This window comes from Oryzias latipes, chromosome 1, assembly GCF_002234675.1.
Source record: "Oryzias latipes chromosome 1, ASM223467v1".
Classification (NCBI taxonomy): Eukaryota; Metazoa; Chordata; class Actinopteri; order Beloniformes; family Adrianichthyidae; genus Oryzias; species Oryzias latipes.
In genome coordinates this window covers 464,591-491,678 of record NC_019859.2, presented here as the reverse complement: position 1 = coordinate 491,678, position 27,088 = coordinate 464,591, and the positions used below count along the sequence as shown (strand labels likewise).

General features: G+C 48.7%; 1 protein-coding gene across 6 annotated transcripts; it reads left to right on the top strand.

Moving 5' to 3' along the window:
- The first annotated feature begins 508 nt into the window (after window positions 1-508).
- Window positions 509-26,436, top strand: LOC101164779 (CSC1-like protein 2). Of its 6 annotated transcripts, none has more exons than XR_002872989.1 (25): window positions 510-889; window positions 11,680-11,898; window positions 12,001-12,080; window positions 12,485-12,523; window positions 13,363-13,453; window positions 13,832-13,869; window positions 13,946-14,088; window positions 14,572-14,623; window positions 15,326-15,434; window positions 15,698-15,768; window positions 15,842-15,922; window positions 16,043-16,166; window positions 16,239-16,372; window positions 18,662-18,799; window positions 18,880-19,033; window positions 19,108-19,214; window positions 19,358-19,444; window positions 19,530-19,595; window positions 19,668-19,830; window positions 19,906-20,011; window positions 20,090-20,257; window positions 23,271-23,386; window positions 23,451-23,534; window positions 24,369-25,158; window positions 25,254-26,436. XR_002872989.1 is itself a non-coding variant. In XM_023953626.1 (24 exons), exons 2-24 carry the CDS (start codon window positions 11,707-11,709, stop codon window positions 24,567-24,569), a joined length of 2,541 nt encoding a protein of 846 aa, XP_023809394.1. In that variant the 5' UTR covers window positions 509-889; window positions 11,680-11,706; the 3' UTR covers window positions 24,570-26,436. The 6 variants fall into 6 exon arrangements, 4 of the variants coding, with proteins under 4 accessions (XP_023809394.1, XP_023809390.1, XP_023809399.1 ...); XR_002872988.1 differs by having other exon boundaries at window positions 24,369-25,652; window positions 25,767-26,436; XM_023953626.1 differs by having other exon boundaries at window positions 509-889; window positions 24,372-26,436.
- The last annotated feature ends 652 nt before the right edge of the window (window positions 26,437-27,088 follow it).

Here is a 27,088-nt window from a genome sequence, read left to right as displayed (position 1 = left end):
GATGGATGATGGATGGATGGATGAATGATGGATGGATGGATGATGGATGGATGGATGGATGATGGATGGATGGATGATGGGTGGATGATGGATGTATGGATGGATGATGGATGGATGGATGATGGATGGATGATGGATGGATGGATGATGGGTGGATGATGGATGGATGAATGGGTGGATGGATGATGGATGGATGGAAGGATGGATGAATGGATGCATCAATGGATGGATGGATGGGTGGATGGATGATGGATGGATGATGGATGAATGGGGGGATGGATGAATGGATGCGTCAATGGATGGATGAATGGGTGGATGGATGAATGGATGGATGGATGGATGATGGATGGAAGGATGGATGAATGGATGCATCAATGGATGGATGAATGGGTGGATGGATGATGGATGGATGGAAGGATGGATAAATGGATGCATCAATGGATGGATGGATGGGTGGATGGATGATGGATGGATGGATGAATGGATGGATGGATGGATGGATGTGCTTCCTCCTTTTCTTCCATCTTCATCAAAGCTTTTTTTCACTGCAGACAGAATCAACAATCATTTCATGAACTCAAAAACGTCACAACAGCCGTAAGGAGACCGGGATCACCGGTTCCTGACGGAGGTCCTCCGTTCTTCTCCTCCTCTCCGGTGTGTGTCCGGTTCCTTCACAATAAAAGCACCGCGGTGGCGGATGGGAGCGTTGCTGCCCCCTATCGGCCGCTGTGCGCAAGTACCATCCCCCTCCTCCTCCCCCCGCTGCACCGGCTCTGCTCTTTTTCTATTCCCGGAGAGACCTCCTCCATTTTAACACCGACACCCGGCGCAGGAACAGCGGCCCGCGAGAACTCTGTGGCCGGCGGACGCACGCGCGGCGGCGGAGGTAGGTGTTTCCGGTGGCTTCGAGCTTTTCTGCGGCGGCGGCTGGCGGGGGATTTGTCAGACTTAACGGCTCCGTTGTGATCTGCGGTTCGTCCAGAGCTGAGGACAGATGGCGGTTCTACTGCAGGTACCGGCTCGGTTCTGAGTGGAACGTTAATCGCGGGATTTGCGGGACCGTGCGCGGCGTCGTGTGCGCCGCGGATGCGCCCGCAGGCCGCTCCCGTTGCTCGTGCCGCTCAGAGTCAGACAGCATCCATTCGGCTGCCTTTTACAGGGAGCGTTGAGGCGCGCGCGCGCGCGCGCGTGCTTGGGTTATGTAAGCGGTGCGCAGAGGCCGCGCGGCGCGATCCGCATGTCTGTGACCTCCCGTTTTGCGTCCGTAGGGACCGATCCACCGCCTGGGTCTCTCTGCGGCGCGCCGGCCGGGCTTTGTGGGGGGCTGCTGTGGGAAGGGGGCCCGCGCTGAAGGCGGCACGCGCCGCTTCCGTGTCAGTGGGGTGATGGATGCGTGATGGACGGATGGAAGCCTCTCGGAGCTCCATGATGCTCTGGAGGGTTCAGGTCTCGGCATCCGTCCAGAACCTTCTCCCCGTCACACCAGCGGGGGGGGGTCTGTCTCCTGATGCTGATGGTTCCGTTGCTGTATGAACTTTGTAAACACGGGGGGGGGGGGGGGGGGGTGTCCAGAACCTTTACAGCCGTTTCTCCTCCATCTTTGATCCATAATGATCTGGTCTGATCACATGGATCCAGTGAGAGAGCAGAACCGGATCAGCTGATAGAACCTCTGAAAGGTGGTTCAACTCCAGACAGGGTGTGTGGAGGGGGAAGGACCGCTGAGGGTGGTTGGAGGGGGGAAGGACCCCTGAGGGTGTGTGGAGGGGTGAAGGACCCCTGAGGGTGGTTGGAGGTGGGAATGACCCCCGAGGGTGTGTGGAGGGGGGAAGGACCCCTGAGGGTGGTTGGAGGTGGGAATGACCCCTGAGGGTGTGTGGAGGGGGGAAAGACCCCTGAGGGTGGTTGGAGGGGGGAAGGACCCCTGAGGGTGTGTGGAGGGGGGAAGGACCCCTGAGGGTGGTTGGAGGGGGGAAGGGCCCCTGAGGGTGGTTGGAGGTGGGAATGACCCCCGAGGGTGTGTGGAGGGGGGAAGGACCCCTGAGTGTGTGGAGAGGGGGGAAGGACCCCTGTGGGTGGTTGGAGGGGGGAAGGACCCCTGAGGGTGGTTGGAGGGGGGAAGGACCCCTGAGGGTGGTTGGAGGGGGGAAGGACCCCTGAGGGTGTGTGAGTCTGCAGGGAGATTCTTCTGTTTGGGGGCCCCTGGAGGCCCCTAAACGGTTTATAGAATGACCCCCCCCCCTCCCAGACACAGGACACCCTGAAACATCTCAGAGTCCTCCTGGAAGGGGAGGGTCTGAGCTTCACCATTGAGACCGCCCCCCACCAGTACCAGAGTTCTGGGCTCGAGGACGATGAAGGTCGGCTCAGAGGTTGGTTCTTCCCTCAGAGAAGCTCCGCCTCCATGCAGCCAATAAAAAAAGGAGAACCAATCAGGAACCGTGAGAATGTTTGCCTCCAGAGAGCCGCTGTACCACAGTTCCTTGTTTTCTTGAAACATTCAAATGTTCATGATGTCAGAGTGCGGCACAAAATGGCGCCCTGGGTGTTGATGGAAGGTCAACGTTGTGGTGATCTTCAACTTTGGTTTGTCCCAAATAGCTACATGAGTCTGAGAAGAGCTGAGGGCATCCCACACGTTTCTTTAACATTGCAATAAGCGAAGGTTTGGCGCCGCTGTGATGTAGGGGTGTGGCCTGGGAAGAGTCTGGCCATACGATACGCATCAGCTGTTGTACCAGAACACATTTTATTTCTTTTTTCTAAGAGTATGAGTTAGAAAAAGTCTTCCTGAATCTGAATCCGTCTTCCACTGTAATAAATGCTACATGGATGTGATGTAATGACCACAGTGTGAAGCTCTGCAACCGTCTCATGTAGACGCGGCTGTCACCCAAACTCATGGGGCTTTTATTTTGGTAACTTAAATATAGGAAGGGAACAGTCATCATTGTCTGATTTAAACACAATGACTGAGGAAATAAAGTCTAGTGTTTATTCCAACATTCATGTAGATTCTCCAGAACTTTTAGGCGGTTCAGGAGTCTGAGCGGAGCTTCAAAAATAAAGAAAAAATACAAAAAACACAAATTCTTTCCAGAATCATTAAAGTGATGATGATGAGGATGACGGGATGAAGAGCTTTAATGCGGCTCAGATGCTTTATTTCTATGACCGTCTGCTTTCTCACACGTGGAAGTAACCGAACAGATTTCACCGCTCATCGCCACGGCGACGGTCTTTTTCCAAAGCGTTGGACACATCACTCGGATCCATCAGAACCAGAACTGCAGAACTTTGGCCCGCTTTGCCGACAGCATTTTGTCTCCTTCACTGGTTCTGATCTGAGCTCCAAAGAACCACAACCCGTGTTTTCATGTTAGCGGCAGAGGTTCTGTTCGGTACCGTCCTGCTCTAAGAGGCTCCGTCTGCATTTTTGAATCCATACAAATATCACCAAATCCCCCTATAGGCTGTGATGTCATGGGTGTGGCGACAGAGCCCCCCCCTGCAGATCGTTGGTCTGCAGACCAGCTGTGAGGGGGAGTTTTCATGTCAGTGGCTCCAAACTCAGACACAAACATTCATCTCTGCAGTTCTGTACATGTTCTGGGTTTGGACCAGAACCGGGGGTAGACATACATCCTGGTACCTGTTCTGTTGGTTCCTGGTACTCAAAACTGTGAAGATGACAGTGGACTTGAGGAGCCCCCCCTAGACTCACTACCCCCCCAGGTTCCTGGGGTCCACCAACTGACAGGACCTGAAGTCACCCCCACTCTGGAAAAAGTTAAGGAGTCCAACCTGATGATCAATCGGGTCAGGAACGGAATGGGGGGGGGTAATTAGATAACTAATTTGTGTCATTTAATCCAGTGTTTTTCAACCTTTATTGAGCCACGGCACACTTTAGCCTTGACAAAAATCCCGCGGCACACCAGCATCCCCAAAAAAAAAAAAAAAAGCAGAAACTCATAGTCTGTTTTGATCTACAGCCCCCCCCCCCCCCCCCCCCGGCAATCTGACGTGCATTTTTGTGATAATTGTGGCAGAAAAAGCAGGAAGTTGCAGATGTTTTTCTAAAAGATGTAATAAAAGTTAAGTTACATACAAACTGTATGTTCGTTGTGTTTTCAAAACGCTGTCCCTTTAAGCCAATGCATCATGGGAGATGTAGTGTGAAAACTGCGAGAAAACGGCAGAAAGACTGGCGTCTCTGAGCTTCATGGTTTTGTTCACTTGTTCCACGGTCTGATACCGGATTCTGTGGAAAGCTACACCGCTAAAGACGAGCTTTAGCTGGTGTTTTTGTTGGAACTGAGTGAGTTATGAGCTAAATTGGAACAAGGAAGTGAAGACTTTAACCACTTCTGATTGGTCAGACTGATGACATGTGATTAAGCCTTCAAGAATGATTGGTGGAGTCGTGGAGACAGTAAAAGCTGCGGGACTTTTCCTTACACACTTATAGCTGCAGCTATTTCGCGTTACCGTCATTCTTATCAAAATGCCTTTAATAGAATCAAATAAACACAACGAAAAAAGTATTTTATGATCGTTTATATTCCTAACTACTCAGTGTTTTATCAGGACCTGTTTGGATGAACAAAGAGCTGATTTCCTGGAGATGGTTAATGTTTTTAGATCAGTTAATGAGGGCAATTTTCCACGGCGCACTGGACCATCTCCCGCGGCACACTAGTGTGCTGCGGCACACTGGTTGAAAAACACTGATTTAATCAACTTCAACAAAACTTTAACTCTACCAATTCACACTTTTATAGGTTCTTACAAATGAGACATTACAGTCAAAGTTAAACTATTGAAGATCTTCCAGCTGAACATGATCATCAAAGCTCATTTGGTTTCTAGAATAGATATTTATGTGATGAAATGGACATACATGAAAGATGCTTGGAGACATGAGTTCTGCATAGAAATATCAGAATCCATGTGGGGAAGGGTTTCTCCAAGATTCCCTCTCGCTCTGTCAACAGCAAACACCAACCGATACGATTTAAGATCATCATCGGCTCCTCTGCTCCAAAGTACGATTGCACATAATAGATCCTTCAACGACTCCCATTTGTGATAAATGTCAAACATCTGAAGGCTCATTGGCTCATGCTTTCTGGTCTTGTCCCTCATTGGTTTATTTGGTTGGATTTTTTGACCGTTTACCTCGTCTCTGCTCCTGCTCCTACACCTGGCTGTGGTTCCTGTCTCCGGCTCGACTCGCGCCCCTGACTGTCCCCCCAACTCCATCTGGATGAAGCTCGTCTGCTGGACTTTATACATGTAGTTGTAGATTTAGATAAGTTAATTCTTCTCTATGAGTTCTGGTAAATCGCCTGTCCGTCCTGGGGGAGGATCCCTCCTTCATGTGGACACCCCTGAGGTTTCTTCGTTTTTTCCGGAATCCGTTTTTTTGGGGAGTTTTTCCTTACAGAGAGGGGGGGTCTAAGGGCAGGGATGCCAGTATAGCTTAGTCAGTTTGTTAGTTCATTTTAGTATTTTTCTATTGAACTCTTTGTATTCATGATCCTTTTGAGTTCATGTTTTACTTCGAAGCCCATCGAGACGACTGTTGTTGTGATTTTGGGCTATACAAATAAAACTGAATTGAATTGAATTGAATTGGTGGCTGTTGGAAGAGAATATTGACTGATATTCCAAAGCATATGGTTGCAGAGCTCGCCATTATTGGCTGCATCTGTACCAGAACTACTGACTGTAGTGCAGCAGCCACTAGAACTCAGGTTGATGACTGCAGAAAGAGCGGAAAACTACGGCTTCTGCCTATTTTACAGCTGACATGTTATCTGACATCCATGGAGAAATTCAGCACCGCTTCAGTTAATGTTCATGATAAACTCTGGACACCATTTCTGAATCCCTTTCAGAAAGGTCAAAGGATTTAGCTCTGCGTTTGTCCTCGTCTTTATGTCCTATTTGGACGGCCTGTAAATGTATATTGAATAGATTCTTTATTTACTGGTGTTTTTTCATTCGGTTTTGTTATGGTCTAAAGAGCACCTGAACTGTTGGTTTTGTCTATTTGAAAACCAAAATAAAATATAAAAAAAAAAAGAAATCCAACCAGCTGCTGACCGTCTTCTACGCTGCAACAGTCTGTCCACCTGGTCTGGACCTGAATCCAGACTGCAGGGAACCACCAGGTCTGCTTGGAGGATTGTTGGCTCCATCCTTGCCTCCATTGGCTTGTGGGTGGGTCATGTGACCCTGTGGTCACGAAAGTAACTGCAACACGGAGTTGGTGGTTCCAAACCCACAATTACAAAAACAAATGAATCCGACCAGAACCAGAAAGTTTGGCTTCAACATTTCAGGATCTTCAGAAGTTTTTCTACCGTCGTCATGGTCCACAAGACTACAACCACACACACACACACAATTACACAACCACACACACACACACATTTACACAACCACACACAGTTACACAACCACACACACACAGTTACACAACCACACACACACACATTTACACAACCACACACACACACACACACAATTACACAACCACACACACACACACATTTACACAACCACACACACACACACAGTTACACAACCACACACAAACACACACACAATTACACAACCACACACACACACACATTTACACAACCACACACACACAGTTACACACCAACACACACACACACTTACACACACACACAGTTACACAACCACACACACACACACACAATTACACAACCACACACACACACACAATTACACAACCACACACACACACACAGTTACACAACCACACACACACACACACAGTTACACTACCACACACAAACACACACAGTTACACAACCACACACACACACAGTTACACACAAACACACACAAACACACACAGTTACAAAACCACACACACACATACAGTTACACACACACACAGTTACACAACCACACACACACACACAATTACACAACCACACACAAACACACACAGTTACACAACCACACACAAACACACAATTACACAACCACACACACACACAGTTACACACACACACACACACACAATTACACAACCACACACACACAGTTACACAAGCACACACAAGCACACACACACAGTTACAAAACCACACACACACACAGTTACACAACCACACACAAAAACACACTGTTACACAACCACACACACACACAGTTTTACACACACACACACACACACACACACACACCGTCACACAGCCACACACAGTTATACACACACAGTTACACAACCACACACACACACACACACAGTTACACACGAACAGTTAAACACACACACACAGAGTTACACACACACACACACAGTTACACACACACACACACAGTTACACAACCACACACACACAGTTACACACACACACACACAGTTACACAACCACACACACACACACACAATTACACAACCACACACACACACACACAATTACACAACCACACACACACACAGTTACACAACCACACACAAACACACACAGTTACACAACCACACACACACACACATTTACACAACCACACACACACACACAGTTACACAACCACACACAAACACACACAGTTACACAACCACACACACACACACAATTACACAACCACACACACACACACAGTTACACAACCACACACACACACAGTTACACAACCACACACACACACACAGTTACACAACCACACACAAACACACACAGTTACACAACCACACACACACACAGTTACACAATCACACACACACACATACAGTTACACACACACACAGTTACACAACCACACACACACACACAATTACACAACCACACACAAACACACACAGTTACACAACCACACACAAACACAGTTACACAACCACACACAAACACACAATTACACAACCACACACACACACACATTTACACAACCACACACACACACACACAATTACACAACCACACACATTTACACAACCACACACACACAGTTACACAACCACACACACACACACACAGTTACACAACCACACACAAACACACACAGTTACACAACCACACACACACAATTACACACCAACACACACACACAGTTACACACACACACAGTTACACAACCACACACACACACACACACAATTACACAACCACACACACACACAATTACACAACCACACACACACACACAGTTACACAACCACACACAAACACACACAGTTACACAACCACACACACACACAGTTACACACAAACACACACAAACACACACAGTTACACAACCACACACACACATACAGTTACACACACACACAGTTACACAACCACACACACACACAATTACACAACCACACAAAAACACACACAGTTACACAACCACACACAAACACAATTACACAACCACACACACACAGTTACACACACACATACACAATTACACAACCACACACACACAGTTACACAAGCACACACAAGCACACACACACAGTTACAAAACCACACACACACACAGTTACACAACCACACACAAAAACACACTGTTACACAACCACACACACACACAGTTTTACACACACACACACACACACCGTCACACAGCCACACACAGTTATACACACACAGTTACACAACCACACACACACACACACACAGTTACACACGAACAGTTAAACACACACACACAGAGTTACACACACACACACACAGTTACACACACACACACACACACACACAGTTACACACACACACAGTTACACACACACACAGTTACACACACACACACAGTTACACACACACAGTTACACACACACAGTTAAACACACACAGTTAAACACACACACACACAGTTACACACACACAGTTACACAACCACACACACACACAATTACACAAACACACATAAACACACACAGTTACACAACCACACACAAACACAGTTACACAACCACACACAAACACACAATTACACAACCACACACACACACAGTTACACACACACACACACAATTACACAACCACACACACACAGTTACACAACCACACACAAGCACACACACACAGTTACAAAACCACACACACACACAGTTACACAACCACACACAAAAACACACTGTTACACAACCACACACACACACACACACACACAGTTTTAAACACACACAGTTACACACACACAGTTACACACACACAGTTACACACACACACACAGTTACACACACACAGTTACACAAACACAGTTACACACACACAGTTACACACACACAGTTACACACACTCACACAGTTACACACACACAGTTACACACACACAGTTACACACACACAGTCACACACACACAGTTACACACACACACAGTTACACACACGCACAGTTACACACACACAGTTACACACACACACACACACACACAGTTACACACACACAGTTACACACACACACAGTTACACAAACACAGCTACACACACACAGTTACACACAGTTACACACACACAGTTACACACACACACAGTTACACACACACAGTTACACAACCACACACAAACACACACAGTTACACAACCACACACACACACAGTTACACACAAACACACACAAACACACACAGTTACACAACCACACACACACATACAGTTACACACACACACAGTTACACAACCACACACACACACAATTACACAACCACACAAAAACACACACAGTTACACAACCACACACAAACACAATTACACAACCACACACACACAGTTACACACACACATACACAATTACACAACCACACACACACAGTTACACAAGCACACACAAGCACACACACACAGTTACAAAACCACACACACACACAGTTACACAACCACACACAAAAACACACTGTTACACAACCACACACACACACAGTTTTACACACACACACACACACACCGTCACACAGCCACACACAGTTATACACACACAGTTACACAACCACACACACACACACACACAGTTACACACGAACAGTTAAACACACACACACAGAGTTACACACACACACACACAGTTACACACACACACACACACACACACAGTTACACACACACACAGTTACACACACACACAGTTACACACACACACACAGTTACACACACACAGTTACACACACACAGTTAAACACACACAGTTAAACACACACACACACAGTTACACACACACAGTTACACAACCACACACACACACAATTACACAAACACACATAAACACACACAGTTACACAACCACACACAAACACAGTTACACAACCACACACAAACACACAATTACACAACCACACACACACACAGTTACACACACACACACACAATTACACAACCACACACACACAGTTACACAACCACACACAAGCACACACACACAGTTACAAAACCACACACACACACAGTTACACAACCACACACAAAAACACACTGTTACACAACCACACACACACACACACACACAGTTTTAAACACACACAGTTACACACACACAGTTACACACACACAGTTACACACACACACACAGTTACACACACACAGTTACACAAACACAGTTACACACACACAGTTACACACACACAGTTACACACACTCACACAGTTACACACACACAGTTACACACACACAGTTACACACACACAGTCACACACACACAGTTACACACACACACAGTTACACACACGCACAGTTACACACACACAGTTACACACACACACACACACACACAGTTACACACACACAGTTACACACACACACAGTTACACAAACACAGCTACACACACACAGTTACACACAGTTACACACACACAGTTACACACACACACAGTTACACACACACAGTTACAAACACACACACACAGTTACACAAACACAGTTACACACACACAGTTACACACACACAGTTACACACACACAGTTACACACACACACACACAGTTACACACACACAGTTACACAAACACAGTTACACACACACACAGTTACACACACACAGTTACACTGCTGCCCTGTAACATCCTAACTCTGCCACCAGGGGCGATGTGAGGTTTAGTGTCTTGCCTAAGGACACTTTGCCAGCTGTGGGGATTGAACCTGTGGTCAAAGGTCGACCGCTCTTCCACTGGGCAGAAAAGTGGAGCTTTAGGTTCTGCAGAAGATCAGAGTCTGAGTCGCCTCAGCGCCCCTCCCCCACAAAAGGTTATCTGACAGATCCAGATGATCCTATGGCCAGTCTGTTGCCTCTGATGGGGGGGGGGGGGGGGGGCGGCAGATAAGTCGAACAGCCTCCCCCCCCCGATGTTCTACCATCACAGTGTAGCAGGAGCCCCTTCAGGGTGGGGCCGTGGGGGCTGGAACATGTCACTTCCTGTCACAGAAGCGGGGTCAGGATTGTTGCCTTGTTTCCATAGAAGCAGAGGGGCAGTGATGCATGCTGGGAAATGTAGCCTCCCTCCGTTCATCTTCAGATCAGAGACTATCGTTTGGACGTCTGCCCCGTTCCAACATCGGATCAACACAACAGCTTAGAGGGAGGGGGTGGATTAAGAGCCCCCCCCTGAGGGGTGGAGGGGGTGGATGAAAGACCCCTCCCAGGTCATGGGGGGCCCCCTCTGAATGGAGCCCCTTCCAACCCCTCCCCAAAGGTTCATGTGTTTTGTCTCCTCCAGGTGTTCTCCCAGGATGCATCAGTGAGCATGCTCCCAGCGGTTGTGGTTACCATGGCGATTCTAGGGAGCAGCCAGGCCTGCAGCGGCCAGGAAAACTGCTCGGCCGACAGCGAGTCCAAGGAGTACTGCTACTCGGCCCGGATCCGCAGCACGGTGCTGCAGGGGCTGCCGTTTGGGGGCGTGCCCACCGTGCTGGCGCTGGACTTCATGTGCTTCCTAGTGAGTCTCAGTCTGAGCGTCTAACCGTCAACCTACAGGTCTGTGGGGAGCAGAACCTGGGAAACGTTCACTGACTGCGGGAAAAAACCTGCTCTTCTTCAGGTGCTCCTCTTCGTCTTCTCCATCCTGAGGAAGGTGGCGTGGGATTATGGACGACTGGCGCTGGTTACAGATGCAGACAGGTACTTAAAGAGAACGGTTCCGTCCTGGCCCGGTCCTGGCCCGGGTTAACAACGACCAATGCTGTCGACCTCCAGAAAGTGGGCCACTGTTGGTGGAGGAAGAGGAGGAAGGCTAGAGAAGTAGAGAGATGAAGGACAGAGATGGAAATGGGGTCACAGGTTCTACAGGACGGAAGGAGAACTTTGAAGAAGGGATGAGGAGCAGGAAATAGCAGAGATCAGTGAGGAAGAAGAGGAGGAAGAGTGGAAAGACAGTTGTTCCTGAGGAGGAGTTCAGGAGAGGAGGCAGAGGAGGTTCTGGTTCTGGATAAATGAAGGAGGGGGTGGGGGAGGGGCGTGTCAGTAACTTCTTCTTCTTCTTCATCTTCTTGAACTGCTCCGTTCTTCTGTTTCTCTCCCTAAAGACTGAAGAAGCGTTTCAGCGACCTGGAGGAGCAGGAATAGTACGTTACTCGCTGTGTGTGCTAACACCCTCCTCTTCCTCCTTCAGTCGCCTCCTCGCTGCTGCTTCTCCTCTCAGAGCTAACTGCCACGTTCATGTGTGAGCTGCACTGCCCCCTGCAGGCGGGGAGGAGGAATCCCTGCAGCGTTTCCTTCGTTCTTCCTCCTGACACGCGTGTTTTAAAGCAGACGTTTGGTTCTGAGGGTTCTGTGTTCCCGGGTTCTGCTCTGTGGGCACTAAGGGCTGTTGTGCGTGTCATGCTAACCCGTGCTGAATGTGGCCTTAACGCTTCCTAACGCTCTTCTCTCCATGCGATCACAGCCGCAGACGTGATCGGGATAACTATGAGCCGGTGAAAAGGTAACGCCACGTTTGCCGCGGCCCGTGTGGTGAGCCCTGTGGCGTGTTAGCCAGAGCGCTAGCTAGCAAGTAGAGCAAACCGACGGCGCCGCCTTCAGTTTCCTTTGAGGAGAAAGTCAAAGTAAACTGAAGCAAAGCCGAGCGTTTGTGTGTTCTCTGTGGAGAAGCTGCATCTCACTGCTGCATGAAAGGCCGCAGGATGGAGCGTCCCTGTCATTCAGACGGAGGCAGACTCCGCCCACCCATCACCAGACGCCGTGACCTGTCAGAGCTGGCTGTGACACCACAAGGGGTCTCAGCCAACGGGTCTGAGAACTCGTGAGCCCCACCCGGTGACCCACTTTAGGACGGGTGATCATGTCTGTGCCGCCACAGGGGACCAGAGGGATCTGCTTTGTGTCCTTCCTTCGGCCCACAGGAAGTGCTGAGCTTTGGGTCAAAGGTCAGAGCATGCTAACGACATCCTGTTTGTGTCCTCAGCGTTGCATCCGCGATGCACTCAGAGACGCCGGACCGCTACGAACGGCTCACCTCTGTGTCCAGCTCTGTGGACTTTGAACAACGGGACAACGTAAGGAACCAGGAAAAACCTCCACAGGACCTCCTGATCCACCGCTCCACCAAAGCTGTAGAGAAGCATCTCAAACATCATCACACATCCACACGGCAGTGTGGTGCTGCAGAAAGGCCGTTAGGGTTTCAGTTGGTCCACCCTGTGACTGGAAGGTCGTGGGTTCAAATCCAGGTTGAGTCATATCAAAGACTTTAAAAATGGGACCAATGCCTCCCTGCTTGATTGGGTTGGATTGGGGGGTTAAATCCACCAAATGGTTCCCAAGTGCAGCTGTGTCTGCGGCTCACAAATGTTTCACAGATTTAGGGATTTCATTTAGTTTAGTTTGATCTTCTGGCAGACAGAAAGGTTCCTCATGAAGTCTTTGTCTTTCAGGGTTTCTGCTCGTGGCTCACGGCCATTTTTAGAATAAAGTGAGTATGAACCAGTTGGAAACCACGACACCTGAATCCGCCATCCTCTGACACCTGATCTGTGGTCCTCCTGCAGGGACGAGGAGATCAGGGAGAAGTGTGGCGAAGACGCGGTGCACTACCTGTCCTTCCAGCGCCACATCATCGGCCTGCTGGTGGTGGTTGGCGTCCTCTCTGTCGGCATCGTCCTGCCCATCAACTTCTCTGGAGATCTGCTGGGTAAGAGCGGAGTCGTGGCCCAGTCCTGCGCCCTGTGGACTCTGCTCACGCTGCTCTTGCTTTGTGTCTGGTTGGTTCTTAGTCAGGATTATCAGTAAAGATGCTCCCCTGAGCCAAGGAGCTCCTGGACCTCCGTCCAAGGAAGGTAACGATGGAACAGAGCGCTAGATGCTCTGCGCCCTATAGACCTGTGGTTGGCGTCCGATGGTAGATGGTGGTGTTAGGTGGACCCTGTCTGGTGGCTCTTTGTAGACTGTGAAGCCAACAGTGTCACTGACCAGCAGCTGCTGACAGTCTGAACATAGATAGTAGGGTATCATGCAGACATCTCTACAACAAAAAGTCTATCAGAGGTTATCAGGAGTCCAAGGATCTGGTGCTTCATCCACTGATGAGGTCTTCCTGGTTTGGGTTTCAACACTCAGTCGGAGCTCACAGATGGTCCTGTTTGTCCGCTGACAGCGTTCGTCTCGTTTCTTCCAGAAAACAACGCCTACAGCTTTGGACGCACCACCATAGCCAACCTGAAATCTGGGTAAGTGAACTGGCACCTGTTCCTGCAGGAAAAAAAACGCAAGAGTGGGCGAAACTGTTTGCATATGTTAGCATAACGACTCCGTTAGCATGACGACTTTAGATGCAAAGAAAATGTTAGCAAAGCTAAGCTAAACGAGTCCGTGGATGGGATCAGTTAGCTTAGTGAAAAATCTAGGAGCAGAAAGGAAGTGATGTCCGTCTAGAAAAAGAAGGAAATGGGATTTAGTGATGCTAGCAAACGACAGGAAATGTTGACTCACAAACACACACCCAGGCTTGTCAGATGAAAACTCTTACAGAAGGTCGGTTTTGCGTTCATTCCGCGTTCCCCCATTTTCGGTTCTGTCCGCTGAAGTGAATCCGGGTTCCTCACATGAGGTCGACGTACGCGGGGTCCAGGACTACGTTCTGTGTAGATTTAGACCGCAGTCTTTACGTCGGCCTGGCCCGTCAGCCTCCTCTTCTTCCAGAACGTTCCATCTGTGGGTGAGACAGGGGGAACAGCGGCACATGTTGCTGTTTTATCGAACTTTAAGTGCCGCAAACGCATCCGATAAATGATCGCTGCTCAGAAACGGTTAGACTTCCTGTAGGAAGAGGTCTGATTCTCCACATCAAAACCAAACGACGGGATTGGACGCGTTTGGTTTGTGGCCATGAAAGCGCTCAGCTGAAAACAGTGACGTCTGATGTTTTCCAGGACCAACCTGCTGTGGCTCCACACCACGTTTGCGTTCATGTACCTGCTGCTGACGGTCTACAGCATGAGGAGACACACGTCCAAGATGCACTACAAGGAGGACGACCTGGTAGGACCGCTGGTCACCACGTTTCCTCAACCAGCTGGACATATGGCACCCAGCTAAACCCAAACGTCAAGAACACGAATGTCTGCAGGAGAACCGAGGTTCTCCACAGAAGAACCAGACGTTTGAAGGAACAGAGCTAAAAACTGTTTTCTAAAGTCTCTGAAACAGGCGTCAGATCAGTTTCATTTGCTTCGGTTGAAAATCTGTCAGTAACTTGAACCCAGTGAAAGCTGCTGCTTTAATCCCAGTGTTTTGTCTTGCAGGTGAAACGCACTTTGTTCATTAACGGCATCTCTAAGTACGCGGAGGAGAGTCAGATCAAGCAGCACTTTGAGTAGGTCCACAGATGGCGTGGCGGACGCTCTCCCAGCGCGTCGTGTCTTTACCGCTGCTCTGTCCCCCTGCAGGCAGGCCTACGAGAACTGCGTGGTCTTAGAGGCTCGGATCTGCTACAACGTGGCCAAACTGATGGCTCTGAATGCTGAGAGGTCAGGCAGGGTGCATGCTGGGAAGTGTAGGAGAGTTATGTTTTCACCTGTAAGCGGCTCAGAACCCGAGTCAGGGCGTCCGACACTCACCTGCTGGTTTCCTCTGAACGGCGCTGGCAGGAAGAAGACGGAGCGCAGCAAGAAGTTCTTCACCGACCTGATGGCCAAGGAGCATGTCCCCACCATGATCAACCCCAAACCCTGCGGACACCTTTGCTGCTGCGCCATTGCCGGCTGCGAGGAGGTCAGCTGGTTTAACCTGGGTCACAGGCCCCGCCCACTTTGTCTGTGTTCATGATTGTACCTTCCACGGCAGGAGGAGGCGGTCAGTTACTATACCAAGATGGAGGCGAAGCTGAAGGAGGAGTACAGGAAGGAGAAGGAGAAGGTCCACACCAAACCTCTGGGCATGGCCTTCGTCACCTTCCAGAACGAGGCCATGACAGCCATGTAAGCCCCGCCCCCAGACGGTCGCTATCCACGCTGGACGGCGTCAGGACCACTTCAGTACTCAATACTTTACCCAAAACGTTACTGCAGTTACTACCTTGGTTCCTGCTTTAGTAGTAACTGAAGTACTAACAGTAGTATTTGTAATAGTAAGTAAAGTAGTAACTGAAGTAGTCAGTAAAGTAGTAACTGCAGTAGTAAGTAAAGTAGTAACTGCAGTAGTAACTGAAGTAGTCAGTAAAGTAGTAACTGCAGTAGTAAGTAAAGTAGTAACTGAAGTAGTCAGTAAAGTAGTAACTGCAGTAGTAACTGAAGTAGTCAGTAAAGTAGTAACTGCAGTAGTAACTGAAGTAGTAAGTAAAGTAGTAACTGCAGTTTTTCCCGAAATCCGTTTTTTTTAGGGTTTTTTCCTCACAGAGAAAGGGGGGTCTAAGGGCAGAGATGTCAGTTTAGTTTAGTCAGTTTGTTAGTTCTATTTAGTATTTTCCTATTGAATTCTATGTATTCATGATCCTTTGGAGTTCATGTTTTACTTTTTCAATTACCGATACGAAGCCCATCGAGACGACAGTTGGTGTGAATTTGGGCTACAAATAAAATTGAATTGAATTGAATTAGTAGTAACTGGAGTAGTAACTGATGCAGTAATTGAAGTAGTAAGTAAAGTAATACCTGAAGTACTTTCTACAGTAGTAACTGATGCAGTAACTGAAGTAGTAAGTAAAGTAATACCTGAAGTACTTTCTACAGTAGTACCTGATGCAGTAACTGAAGTAGTAAGTAAAGTAATACCTGAAGTACTTTCTACAGTAGTAACTGATGCAGTAACTGAAGTAGTAAGTAAAGTAGTAACTGAAGTACACAGTAGTAACTGATGCAGTAATTGAAGTAGTAAGTAAAGTAATACCTGAAGTACTTTCTACAGTAGTAACTGATGCAGTAACTGAAGTAGTAAGTAAAGTAATACCTGAAGTACTTTCTACAGTAGTACCTGATGCAGTAACTGAAGTAGTAAGTAAAGTAATACCTGAAGTACTTTCTACAGTAGTAACTGATGCAGTAACTGAAGTAGTAAGTAAAGTAGTAACTGAAGTACACAGTAGTAACTGATGCAGTAATTGAAGTAGTAAGTAAAGTAATACCTGAAGTACTTTCTACAGTAGTAACTGATGCAGTAACTGAAGTAGTAAGTAAAGTAATACCTGAAGTACTTTCTACAGTAGTACCTGATGCAGTAACTGAAGTAGTAAGTAAAGTAATACCTGAAGTACTTTCTACAGTAGTAACTGATGCAGTAACTGAAGTAGTAAGTAAAGTAGTACCTGAAGTACTTTCTACAGTAGTAACTGATGCAGTAACTGAAGTAGTACGTAAAGTAATACCTGAAGTACTTTCTACAGTAATAACTGATTCAGTAACTGAAGTAGTAAGTAAAGTATTACCTGAAGTACTTTCTACAGTAGTAACTGATGCAGTAACTGAAGTAGTAAGTAAAGTAGTACCTGAAGTACTTTCTACAGTAGTAACTGATGCAGTAACTGAAGTAGTACGTAAAGTAATACCTGAAGTACTTTCTACAGTAGTAACTGATGCAGTAACTGAAGTAGTAAGTAAAGTAGTACCTGAAGTACTTTCTACAGTAGTAACTGATGCAGTAACTGAAGTAGTACGTAAAGTAATACCTGAAGTACTTTCTACAGTAGTAACTGATGCAGTAACTGAAGTAGTAAGTAAAGTAGTACCTGAAGTACTTTCTACAGTAGTAACTGATTCACTAACTGAAGTAGTAAGTAAAGTAGTACCTGAAGTACTTTCTACAGTAGTAACTGATTCACTAACTGAAGTAGTAAGTAAAGTAGTACCTGAAGTACTTTCTACAGTAGTAACTGATGCAGTAACTGAGGTACTCACTAGTGCCTCACCTCACAGGAAGATGCAATAACTTGGCTGAATTAGCTTGATTTTCAAAATAAAACATGGCATCTCTGTTCATTTTTTTGAATAACCTGTGCTCTGGTCCACCTCTGTCACCTGGACAGGGTTAAACCGCCACTTCTTAAAGATGTCATAGCAGTCCGTGGCGTTTAGAGGTTGGGGGCCGCTGCTGTAGAGCTTTCCTTTGGAAGAGGGGCCATAAATCAATGAAGGAAACCGATCAATCGGTCAAAATGGACGATCTGAGAAAATCCTGTCTGCCTCATGCACATACACGTCATACATGCACAACACCTTCTACTTCCTTCCTCAGTCTCTGACTCCACCCTACCCCCCACCCGCCCCTCCCTGCAGAATCCTGAAGGACTTTAACGCCTGCCAGGTTCAGGGCTGCCGCTGTCGTCAGGAGCCCCGTTCTTCTCAGTTCAGTGAAGTCCTCCACGTCCATAACTGGAGTGTTCTGTACGCGCCCGACCCTCAGAACGTCCGCTGGTATGTGCCCAGGCCCCGCCCACACCCACACCCCTTTGCCTGATACTCAGAGGTCATTTGGTGTTGTGCTTCCTCCTCAGGGAGCACCTGTCGCTAGGCGGCATTTCATGGTGGATCCGCTGCTTCATCATCAACTGCATCCTCTTCATCCTACTCTTCTTCCTCACCACGCCTGCCATCATCATCTCCACCATGGACAAGTTCAACGTCACTAAGCCCGTGGAGTATCTTAATGTGAGCCGCCGCCGCGTCCTCTCAGGCGCTCCTCTTCGGCTTTGCTCCTCTGACCCGGTTTGTCTGTTTGGCAGAACCCCATCGTCACTCAGTTCTTCCCTACTCTGCTGCTCTGGGCCTTCTCTGCCCTGCTGCCCACTATTGTCTACTACTCTGCCTTCTTTGAGGCCCACTGGACCAGGTACTGCTGCTTCCTCCTCCTCTTTCTCTGCTGTCATGCAGGTGTTCTTTAGGGCCATGGTCCAGTACAGGTTGTAGTCTTTGACAGTCCAGACCCAGTCCAGTGTCAGAGGTCCTAATGTGAAGGTGCATCTGGGTTTGCAGGTCTGGAGAAAACCGAACAACCATGCACAAGTGTTACACCTTCCTGATCTTCATGGTTCTGCTGCTGCCGTCACTCGGACTCAGCAGGTAAGAAAAGATCTCGGCTGGTCTTCTGGAGCTCTGCACACCTTGGATCCTCTTCCACTTCTCACTGGTTTGTGTCGTCTTCCAGTCTGGACGTTTTCTTCCGCTGGCTGTTCGATAAGAAGTTCCTGGCGGACGCTAAAGTCAGATTTGAGTGAGTGTGATTGCTCTTACATCCGTAGACCCCATTGGTGGTTCAGCCGGTCACAGTCTGCTCTCCCTTCAGGTGTGTCTTCCTTCCGGATAACGGAGCGTTCTTTGTGAACTACGTCATCGCCTCAGCCTTCATTGGAAATGCCATGGACCTGCTGAGGATACCTGGTCTGCTGATGTACATGATCCGGCTGTGCCTGGCTCGCTCCGCCGCTGATCGCCGGAACGTCAAGAGGGTGAGGGCAGGACTTCAGATGTCAGCTGGTCATTTCTGAAGTGTCCCGTTTTGACCCTAATCCTCGTCTCCACAGCATCAGGCCTATGAGTTCCAGTTTGGCGCCGCCTATGCCTGGATGATGAATGTCTTCACGGTGGTGATGGCCTACAGCATCACCTGCCCCATCATTGTCCCTTTTGGTTGGTCCCCCCTCCGCTCGTTAACATACTAGGTCCAGTACCGGTTCAGCAGTTCTGATTCCTCTAACTCCCCTCCAGGTCTGATGTACATGCTGCTCAAACACCTGGTGGACAGGTACAACATGTACTACGCATACCTGCCCTCCAAACTGGACAAGAAGATCCACTCTGGCGCCGTCACCCAGGTGGTTGCTGCGCCCATCCTCTGCCTCTTCTGGCTGCTCTTCTTCTCCACTGTGCGCACAGGTGAGCCCACGCCGTGCTGGACACATGCTGCTTCTTCACGTCACAGTTTGGGACTCAACTCAACTCAACTCAACTCAACTTTATTTATATAGCACTTTCATACAACAGTAGTTGAGACAAAGTGCTGAACACAACAGTAAAAAACATTAAAACATGTTACGGGGGGGAAAACACAGAGGGAGATAAAACTATAGAAAACAGTAAACAGTTAGAAAAACAGTGGTCTCATATTGGGTTAAAAGCCAGAGCATAAAAATGGGTTTTTAAACGGGTTTTAAAAATGGACAGTGAAGGGGCTTCTCTAATGGCCAGCGGCAAAGTATTCCACAGCTTTGGAGCGGCTACAGCAAAAGCTCTGTCCCCTCTGAGCTTCCGTCTGGACCTCGGTACCTCTAGAAGCATCTGATCAGCTGATCTGAGGCACCGTGCCGGCGAATAGGGAGTGAGAAGCTCAGAGAGGTACAGCGGGGCAAGACCGTGTAAAGATTTAAAAACAAGCAGAAGAATCTTAAAATGAATTCTAAAATGCACAGGCAGCCAGTGAAGCGATGCTAGGATCGGCGTGATGTGGTCTCTTTTGCGTGCTCCAACCATAAGACGAGCAGCTGCATTTTGAACACGTTGGAGACGCAAGAGAGACGACTGGCTGAGTCCAAGATAAAGAGAGTTGCAGTAATCCAGCCGGGACGTGATGAAAGCATGGATTACTGTTTCAAAGTGTGCAGGTGTTAAAAAAGGTTTTACCTTAGCAAGTTGGCGAAGGCTTAAAAAGCTTAACTTCACTACAGAGCTTATCTGTTGGTCCATCCTAAAATTACTGTCCAATTTAACACCCAAGTTAGAAACAGTTGATTTTAAGAAACCAGTCAGAGAGCCCAGATCAATCGGGGACGGTCCACTAAAATCATTCGGTCCAAAAATTACAACTTCTGTTTTCTTTTCATTCAAACTCAAGAAACTTAGGGCCAACCAGTCCTTAATGTCATGGAGACATGACAGGAGCCGCGTCACAGAGAGATTATCCTTTTTTAGCGGCAGATAGATCTGACTGTCGTCAGCGTATAAATGAAAGGAAATGCAGTGTTTTCTTAGAATGGACCCTAAAGGTAACAGATATAAAGAAAACAGAAGAGGTCCCAAAACCGACCCTTGTGGGACCCCATAGGGAACCCGAGCTGTGGTGGATTCATAACCACCTAAACTGACACACATGGTTCTTTCCGCCAGGTAGGATTTGAACCAGTCCAGTGCAGTACCTTGAATCCCCACCAGGTTCTGGAGCCTAGAAATTAAAGTGCTATGGTCTACGGTGTCGAATGCTGCAGTTAGGTCCAGCAGAACTAGAACAACATAATCTCCAGCATCATTGGCCAAGAGAATGTCGTTGCTGACTCTTAGCAGTGCTGACTCCGTACTGTGAAGGGGTCTAAACCCAGACTGGAAGACTTCAGGAATTTTATGTTGGTTTAAGAAATCCTCCAGCTGTGAGTAGACCACTTTCTCCAAGAGTTTAGAGATATAGGGCATCTTGGAGATGGGTCTAAAATTGGCCAGTACAGCACTGTCCAGGCTGGGTTTTTTAAGTATCGGCTGAACCATTGCATGTTTAAAGGTGGAGGGGACGACACCAGCAGCAAGACTGCTGTTGATAATAGAGAGGACCGTCTGTGCAATGCTGGGGAAGACCTCCTTGAAAAACTTAGGAGGTATGGAGTCTAGGGGAGAACCTGATGGTTTGCTTTGACTGACTAATTCATTTAAAAATTGAAGAGACGCTGGCTCAAATTCTCTAAATACAGCTGGGCAGAGAACACAGGTCGATGGGTCGGAGGAAGGTAGAGTAATGCCAGCCCTTATATTTGATACCTTATTGTTAAAAAACTGTAAAAACATATTGCACAGGTCAGTGGAAGCTTCTAAGGACACCGCCTGTGGAGGATTAAGAACAGAGTCTATCATTTTAAAAAGCACCCGTGGGTTATGCTGATTAAGAACAATAATATTAGCCAAGTACTCTTGTTTAGCAAGTTTTACAGTGCCCTGGTAAAAATGCCAACAATTCTTCAAGATTTGTAGTGAGATTTGCAGTTTGTCCCTCCTCCACCTGCGTTCAGCTTTCCTACAGGCCCTCCGAGCTGCCCGGGTTCTCTCATTGAACCAGGGCTCAGGTTTAGGACGGGGCTTTAGTGTCTTTAGAGGAGCCACAGAATCCAGGATGCTGGTGCAGGAGGAACTGAACCAGGAACTCAGCTCAAGAACATCAGCAGCAGAGGGAGGGACAACGAGCTGGTTAAAAGCAGAGGAAAACCGACCAGCAGTGGAAGAGTTAAAAATCCTGCGACGCTGAGGAGGGGCGGTAGATTTAACAGCAGTGCGTGAAAGTCCAGCTTCAAACACTACAGGCATGTGGTCTAAAACAGCTAAGTCACAGATCTCAATATTAAAAACAGGTAGTCCATGGGAGAGGACGAGATCCAGTACGTGTCCTTGTTCATGAGTGGTTCCAGACACCCACTGAACAAGGTTAAAAGAGTCAATGATCTCTAAAAAGTCCTTCACCAAAGGCTTTTCAGGGCAACACACATGAATATTAAAATCCCCAACAATAAGAACACGATCGTAGAGTGGCATCATTTCAGCCAAAAAGTCAGAAAAATTTGACTCAGGTCAGCTGTAGTCGAGTTCCTGAAGAAGGACTCTGTCACGTCTTTGGGCAACGCCCCCATTTTCAGTAATTGTAAAGGTTTTTTTCCTAAGGCGGTTCAGATTAAAGGGTCGTCTCCATCCTCTACTCTCCACTGTCATGGCTCCGCCCCTCACATGCTGTTACTATGGTAACGGTACAAGATTTGAGTTTAGCTGGAGATGAAAGAAATGCTGACCTTAGATCCTCTGATGGGTCTCCTCACTGGGCCAGAGCTCACCCGAAGGCAGAAACAGCGTGTTGGAGTAAAGGGGGTGGACTTATGTGACTGAGTCGCCATTCATTGATCCTACATTGGTTGTCCTTTAGGTTTTGAGACGCCAACCTCCATGTTCACCCTGGTGGTGCTGATTGTCACGATAGTGGTGTGTCTGTCACACGTCTGCTTCGGACATTTCAAGTACCTGAGCGCTCACAACTACAAGGTAAGGCTCGTCCGAAGGTTTCGGTCTGGTGTCGCTCAGCGTCTCACTCCGTGCTCCGTCTCAGATCGACACCAAGGAGACCGACCCGGAGGCTGTGGAAAACGGACGCCCTGCTCGGCCCTCCTCTTCCTCAGTCGCCAAGTCTCAGGTGAGCCACTTCCATCGGGCCTCCTGGAGCCAATGGGGGCATCGGGGCCCCCTCAGGCTTTGGATCAACGGCGGACTTTTGCACCTCTCAGTTTCAGATTGCAAAGATTCTCGCTAGCATTCCTGGCGAGGATGCATGAAAATGTCGGCACATCCGGAACCCTCAGATAACTGCATGAAAGGTCCCAAAATGAAGAAGGGGTGAATGGTCTGCTCTTAAGACGCCTTCCCAAAACTCCTGGACACGTCTTCCAATCTACCAGAAAGAACCATTCACACGCAATGTGGGAGTGGCCGTGCCACTCAACCAGTCCACCAGAACCAAAGAAAGGTTCAGCATCTTAAGCTGTACATATCAGTTTGCATTTTCATACTTTGTTAGTCTTTGCACTGGCTTCAATTCAGTGTCCAAGTGGACAGTGACAGTAAAGGCATATCTATCTATCTATCTATCTATCTATCTATCTATCTATCTATCTATCTATCTATCTATCTATCTATCTATCTATCTATCTATCTATCTATCTATCTATCTATCTATCTATCTATCTATCTATCTATCTATCTATCTATCTATCTATCTATCTATCTATCTATCTATCTATCTATCTATCTATCTATTTTGACTAGTTACTGAGGTACCCAGGAATCAAACCACCAACCTTTCAGTTGGGGTGCTTGTAACTTGTCTGCCTTGACCCACAGCCACCCGTTTCTGCTGCTGTCCATCCGCCTGCAGCTCCAACGGCAGACCTGCAGCGGCAGAAACCCAGAACGGTCCTGTGGGGCCCTGCTGATGGTTCTGACCCGATTGGGCTGTGTTCTTTGTTTCCAGCAGAAGCAGGCGCAGCAGCAGCAGATGTACATCGCACAGGTGCTTCAGGACCCCACCTCAGACGAGGCGGGAGGGGGCAGCAGCGAGGAGGACCGCGGCTCGTCGCAGGACGAGGAGATGCTGAACGGAGGAAACAGCATCAACGAGGCGGACTTCCAGTCGGGGGAGGACAGTCTGATTGCCAACGAGGTCCATCAGTAGCTGGGGCCAAAATTGGAGGGAGGGGGTGGAGCTAACGCGGGACACCTGCTCTTCAATTAAACAGGTTTAAGACTGAACAGCAGAAATTTAGCTCCGCCCCCTCTCTGCCTGTAGATTTGGACCGTGGCGCCGGGTTGCTGTTGTCCAATCCTGTGCCGAGGCACAGACGCTGTGCTGCTGCCACAGAAAGTCTTTGTACGGGACTGCCAAGCCAAAACGTTCTTTTCAGGGGTGGGTGGGGTTTAAATTTTGTGCCTGGGCTGGACCTCTTTTGTTCGTGTGTTCTGTGGGTCACCTGACCTTGACCTTACATCTTTACTTCAGAAGGACCCGGCGGCAGTGAAGCCGCTGTCAAATCACGGAAACACCACTCCCCATTTCACTGACACAGCCCCGCCCCAGATCCTGTGAGGTCATCGCGTCACCTGACAGCCGTTTCTGTTGACCTGCTGAGCTTCTCTGCATGTTGCTGAAGCACCACCTTCTGGTGTCGTTGGGCTGACCCATGTGACCCACGCTCCTGGACCAGGACCCACCCAACTCCTCAGACACTCCACAGCACCTCCACAGTTCAGGCACGCCTCCACATGTCAGGCACGCCTCCACAGTTCAGGCACGCCTCCACAGGTCAGGCACGCCTCCACAGGTCAGGCACGCCTCCACAGTTCAGGCACGCCTCCACAGGTCAGGCACGCCTCCACAGTTCAGGCACGCCTCCACAGGTCAGGCACGCCTCCACAGGTCAGGCACGCCTCCACAGTTCAGGCACGCCTCCACAGGTCAGGCACGCCTCCACAGTTCAGGCACGCCTCCACAGGTCAGGCACGCCTCCACAGGTCAGGCACGCCTCCACAGTTCAGGCACGCCTCCAAAGGTCAGGCACGCCTCCACAGTTCAGGCACGCCTCCACAGGTCAGGCACGCCTCCACAGTTCAGGCACGCATCCACAGGTCAGGCCCGCCTCCACATGTCAGTTACGCCTCCACAGTTCAGGCACGCCTCCACAGTTCAGGCACACCTCCACAGTTCAGGCACACCTCCACAGGTCAGGCACGCCTCCACATGTCAGGCACGCCTCCACAGGTCAGGCATGCCTCCGCATGTCAGGCACGCCTCCACAGGTCAGGCACGCCTCCACATGTCAGGCACACCTCCACATGTCAGGCACGCCTCCACATGTCAGGCACGCCTCCACAGGTCAGGCACGCCTCCACATGTCAGGCACGCCTCCACAGGTCAGGCACGCCTCCAGGTAGACCTTCAGGTGCTCCTCCCAGGTGCCTGAGGCTGTCAGAAGAAACTTATGGATCTTGTACTGTGCACTGACAGTGTGCATGTGTGTGCGTGTGTGTGTATGTGCATGTGTGTGTGTGCTAGCTTGCAGTAGAAGTAGAACCTGTAGTCGTGTTCTACGATGTCCTCACATTCCTGAAGATTTGACGCCAACATCCCACTTTGTTCTGCAAGTGCTGCTTCTGCTGTTGCCATGGTTACATCCATGCCTGCTGTAGACTTTCTCCTGTAGGGGGCGTCATTTTGCTGGTGGGACCATGAAGGAATTGCCCGGTGACGAGGCAAAACAAACCCCACAGACAGCAGAGTGGCGTCCATGCTGATGCCAGGTCATGTGACCTCTTTGCATTTTTACTTTCCTAATTTGAGATTTTGTGACCTTTTTATGAATTTCCACGGATTCCGGTGATCCTGCTGTGAAAACATTTGTAAGCCGATGGATTTACCCATGACGACCTTTACAACACGTTTGTCCAAGGCGGCGAGGGAAAGCTTCCTCCTGAAGACTATCAGAAGCAGGACAATCTTTTCGAGGATTGGGGCAGTTCCTGCGGGGCATGTGAGGCATTTCTATTCAGAGACAGAGAGGATCCTCTGTGCTGTTTTGGCCTGATGCAGGTCCACGCGTCCCTGTGGTAGGGTTTCCAGGAGGCGCCCGACTGTGAGGCTCCGCCTCCAGCGTGTTTGTGTGGAGACTGTTTGACATTTTCCAGAAAAAAAGCACAACGTAGTTGTTTGCTGCCATCAGGCAAACTCCTGGGGCTAACTCAAAGCCCCCCCCCAGAGGTCACAGACTAAGGCCACAGTCACTCAGAGAGTCCAGAGTCCAGTCGGTTGGTCTGCAGGGATAAATCTGATCCAGACCAGGAGGTCATAGTTCAGCTGACCTGGGCGTCTTATGGATCCGCTGTGGTTCTGCTGGTTATCAGGGTTCTGAAATAAGCAGAGACCTTTTTTCATCAGTTTTCATTGGAGTTCAGAAGTAGATCCATAATCCAGCGGGTGGGGGGGGGGGGGGTCATGTACACGGTCAGGTTCAAGAAAGTGACAAGGTTTGAGCGAAATGTGGAACTGGTCAGAAGTAGGTGTGAAAGGTGGGCGTGGTTAGGAAGTGTGCGGTTGGTGGCTGGCGTCTCCCCCTGCTGTGATTGGTGGATCTTTAGCTCATCAGACCAGTTCCCCCCAGACCTGGAAGTCCCTTCAGACCAGTTCCCCCCAGACCTGGA

What these genes read in the sequence shown, in the direction of transcription:
- LOC101164779 (XM_023953622.1), top strand. Translation starts at nt 11,707, where the DNA reads ATGCTCCCAGCGGTTGTGGTTACCATGGCGATTCTAGGGAGCAGCCAG. An exon ending in ACGGCCATTTTTAGAATAAA is followed by an intron (nt 13,870 to 13,945) that starts GTGAGTATGAAC and finishes GTCCTCCTGCAG; the next exon opens with GGACGAGGAGATCAGGGAGA. An exon ending in AGCCCGTGGAGTATCTTAAT is followed by an intron (nt 19,034 to 19,107) that starts GTGAGCCGCCGC and finishes TCTGTTTGGCAG; the next exon opens with AACCCCATCGTCACTCAGTT.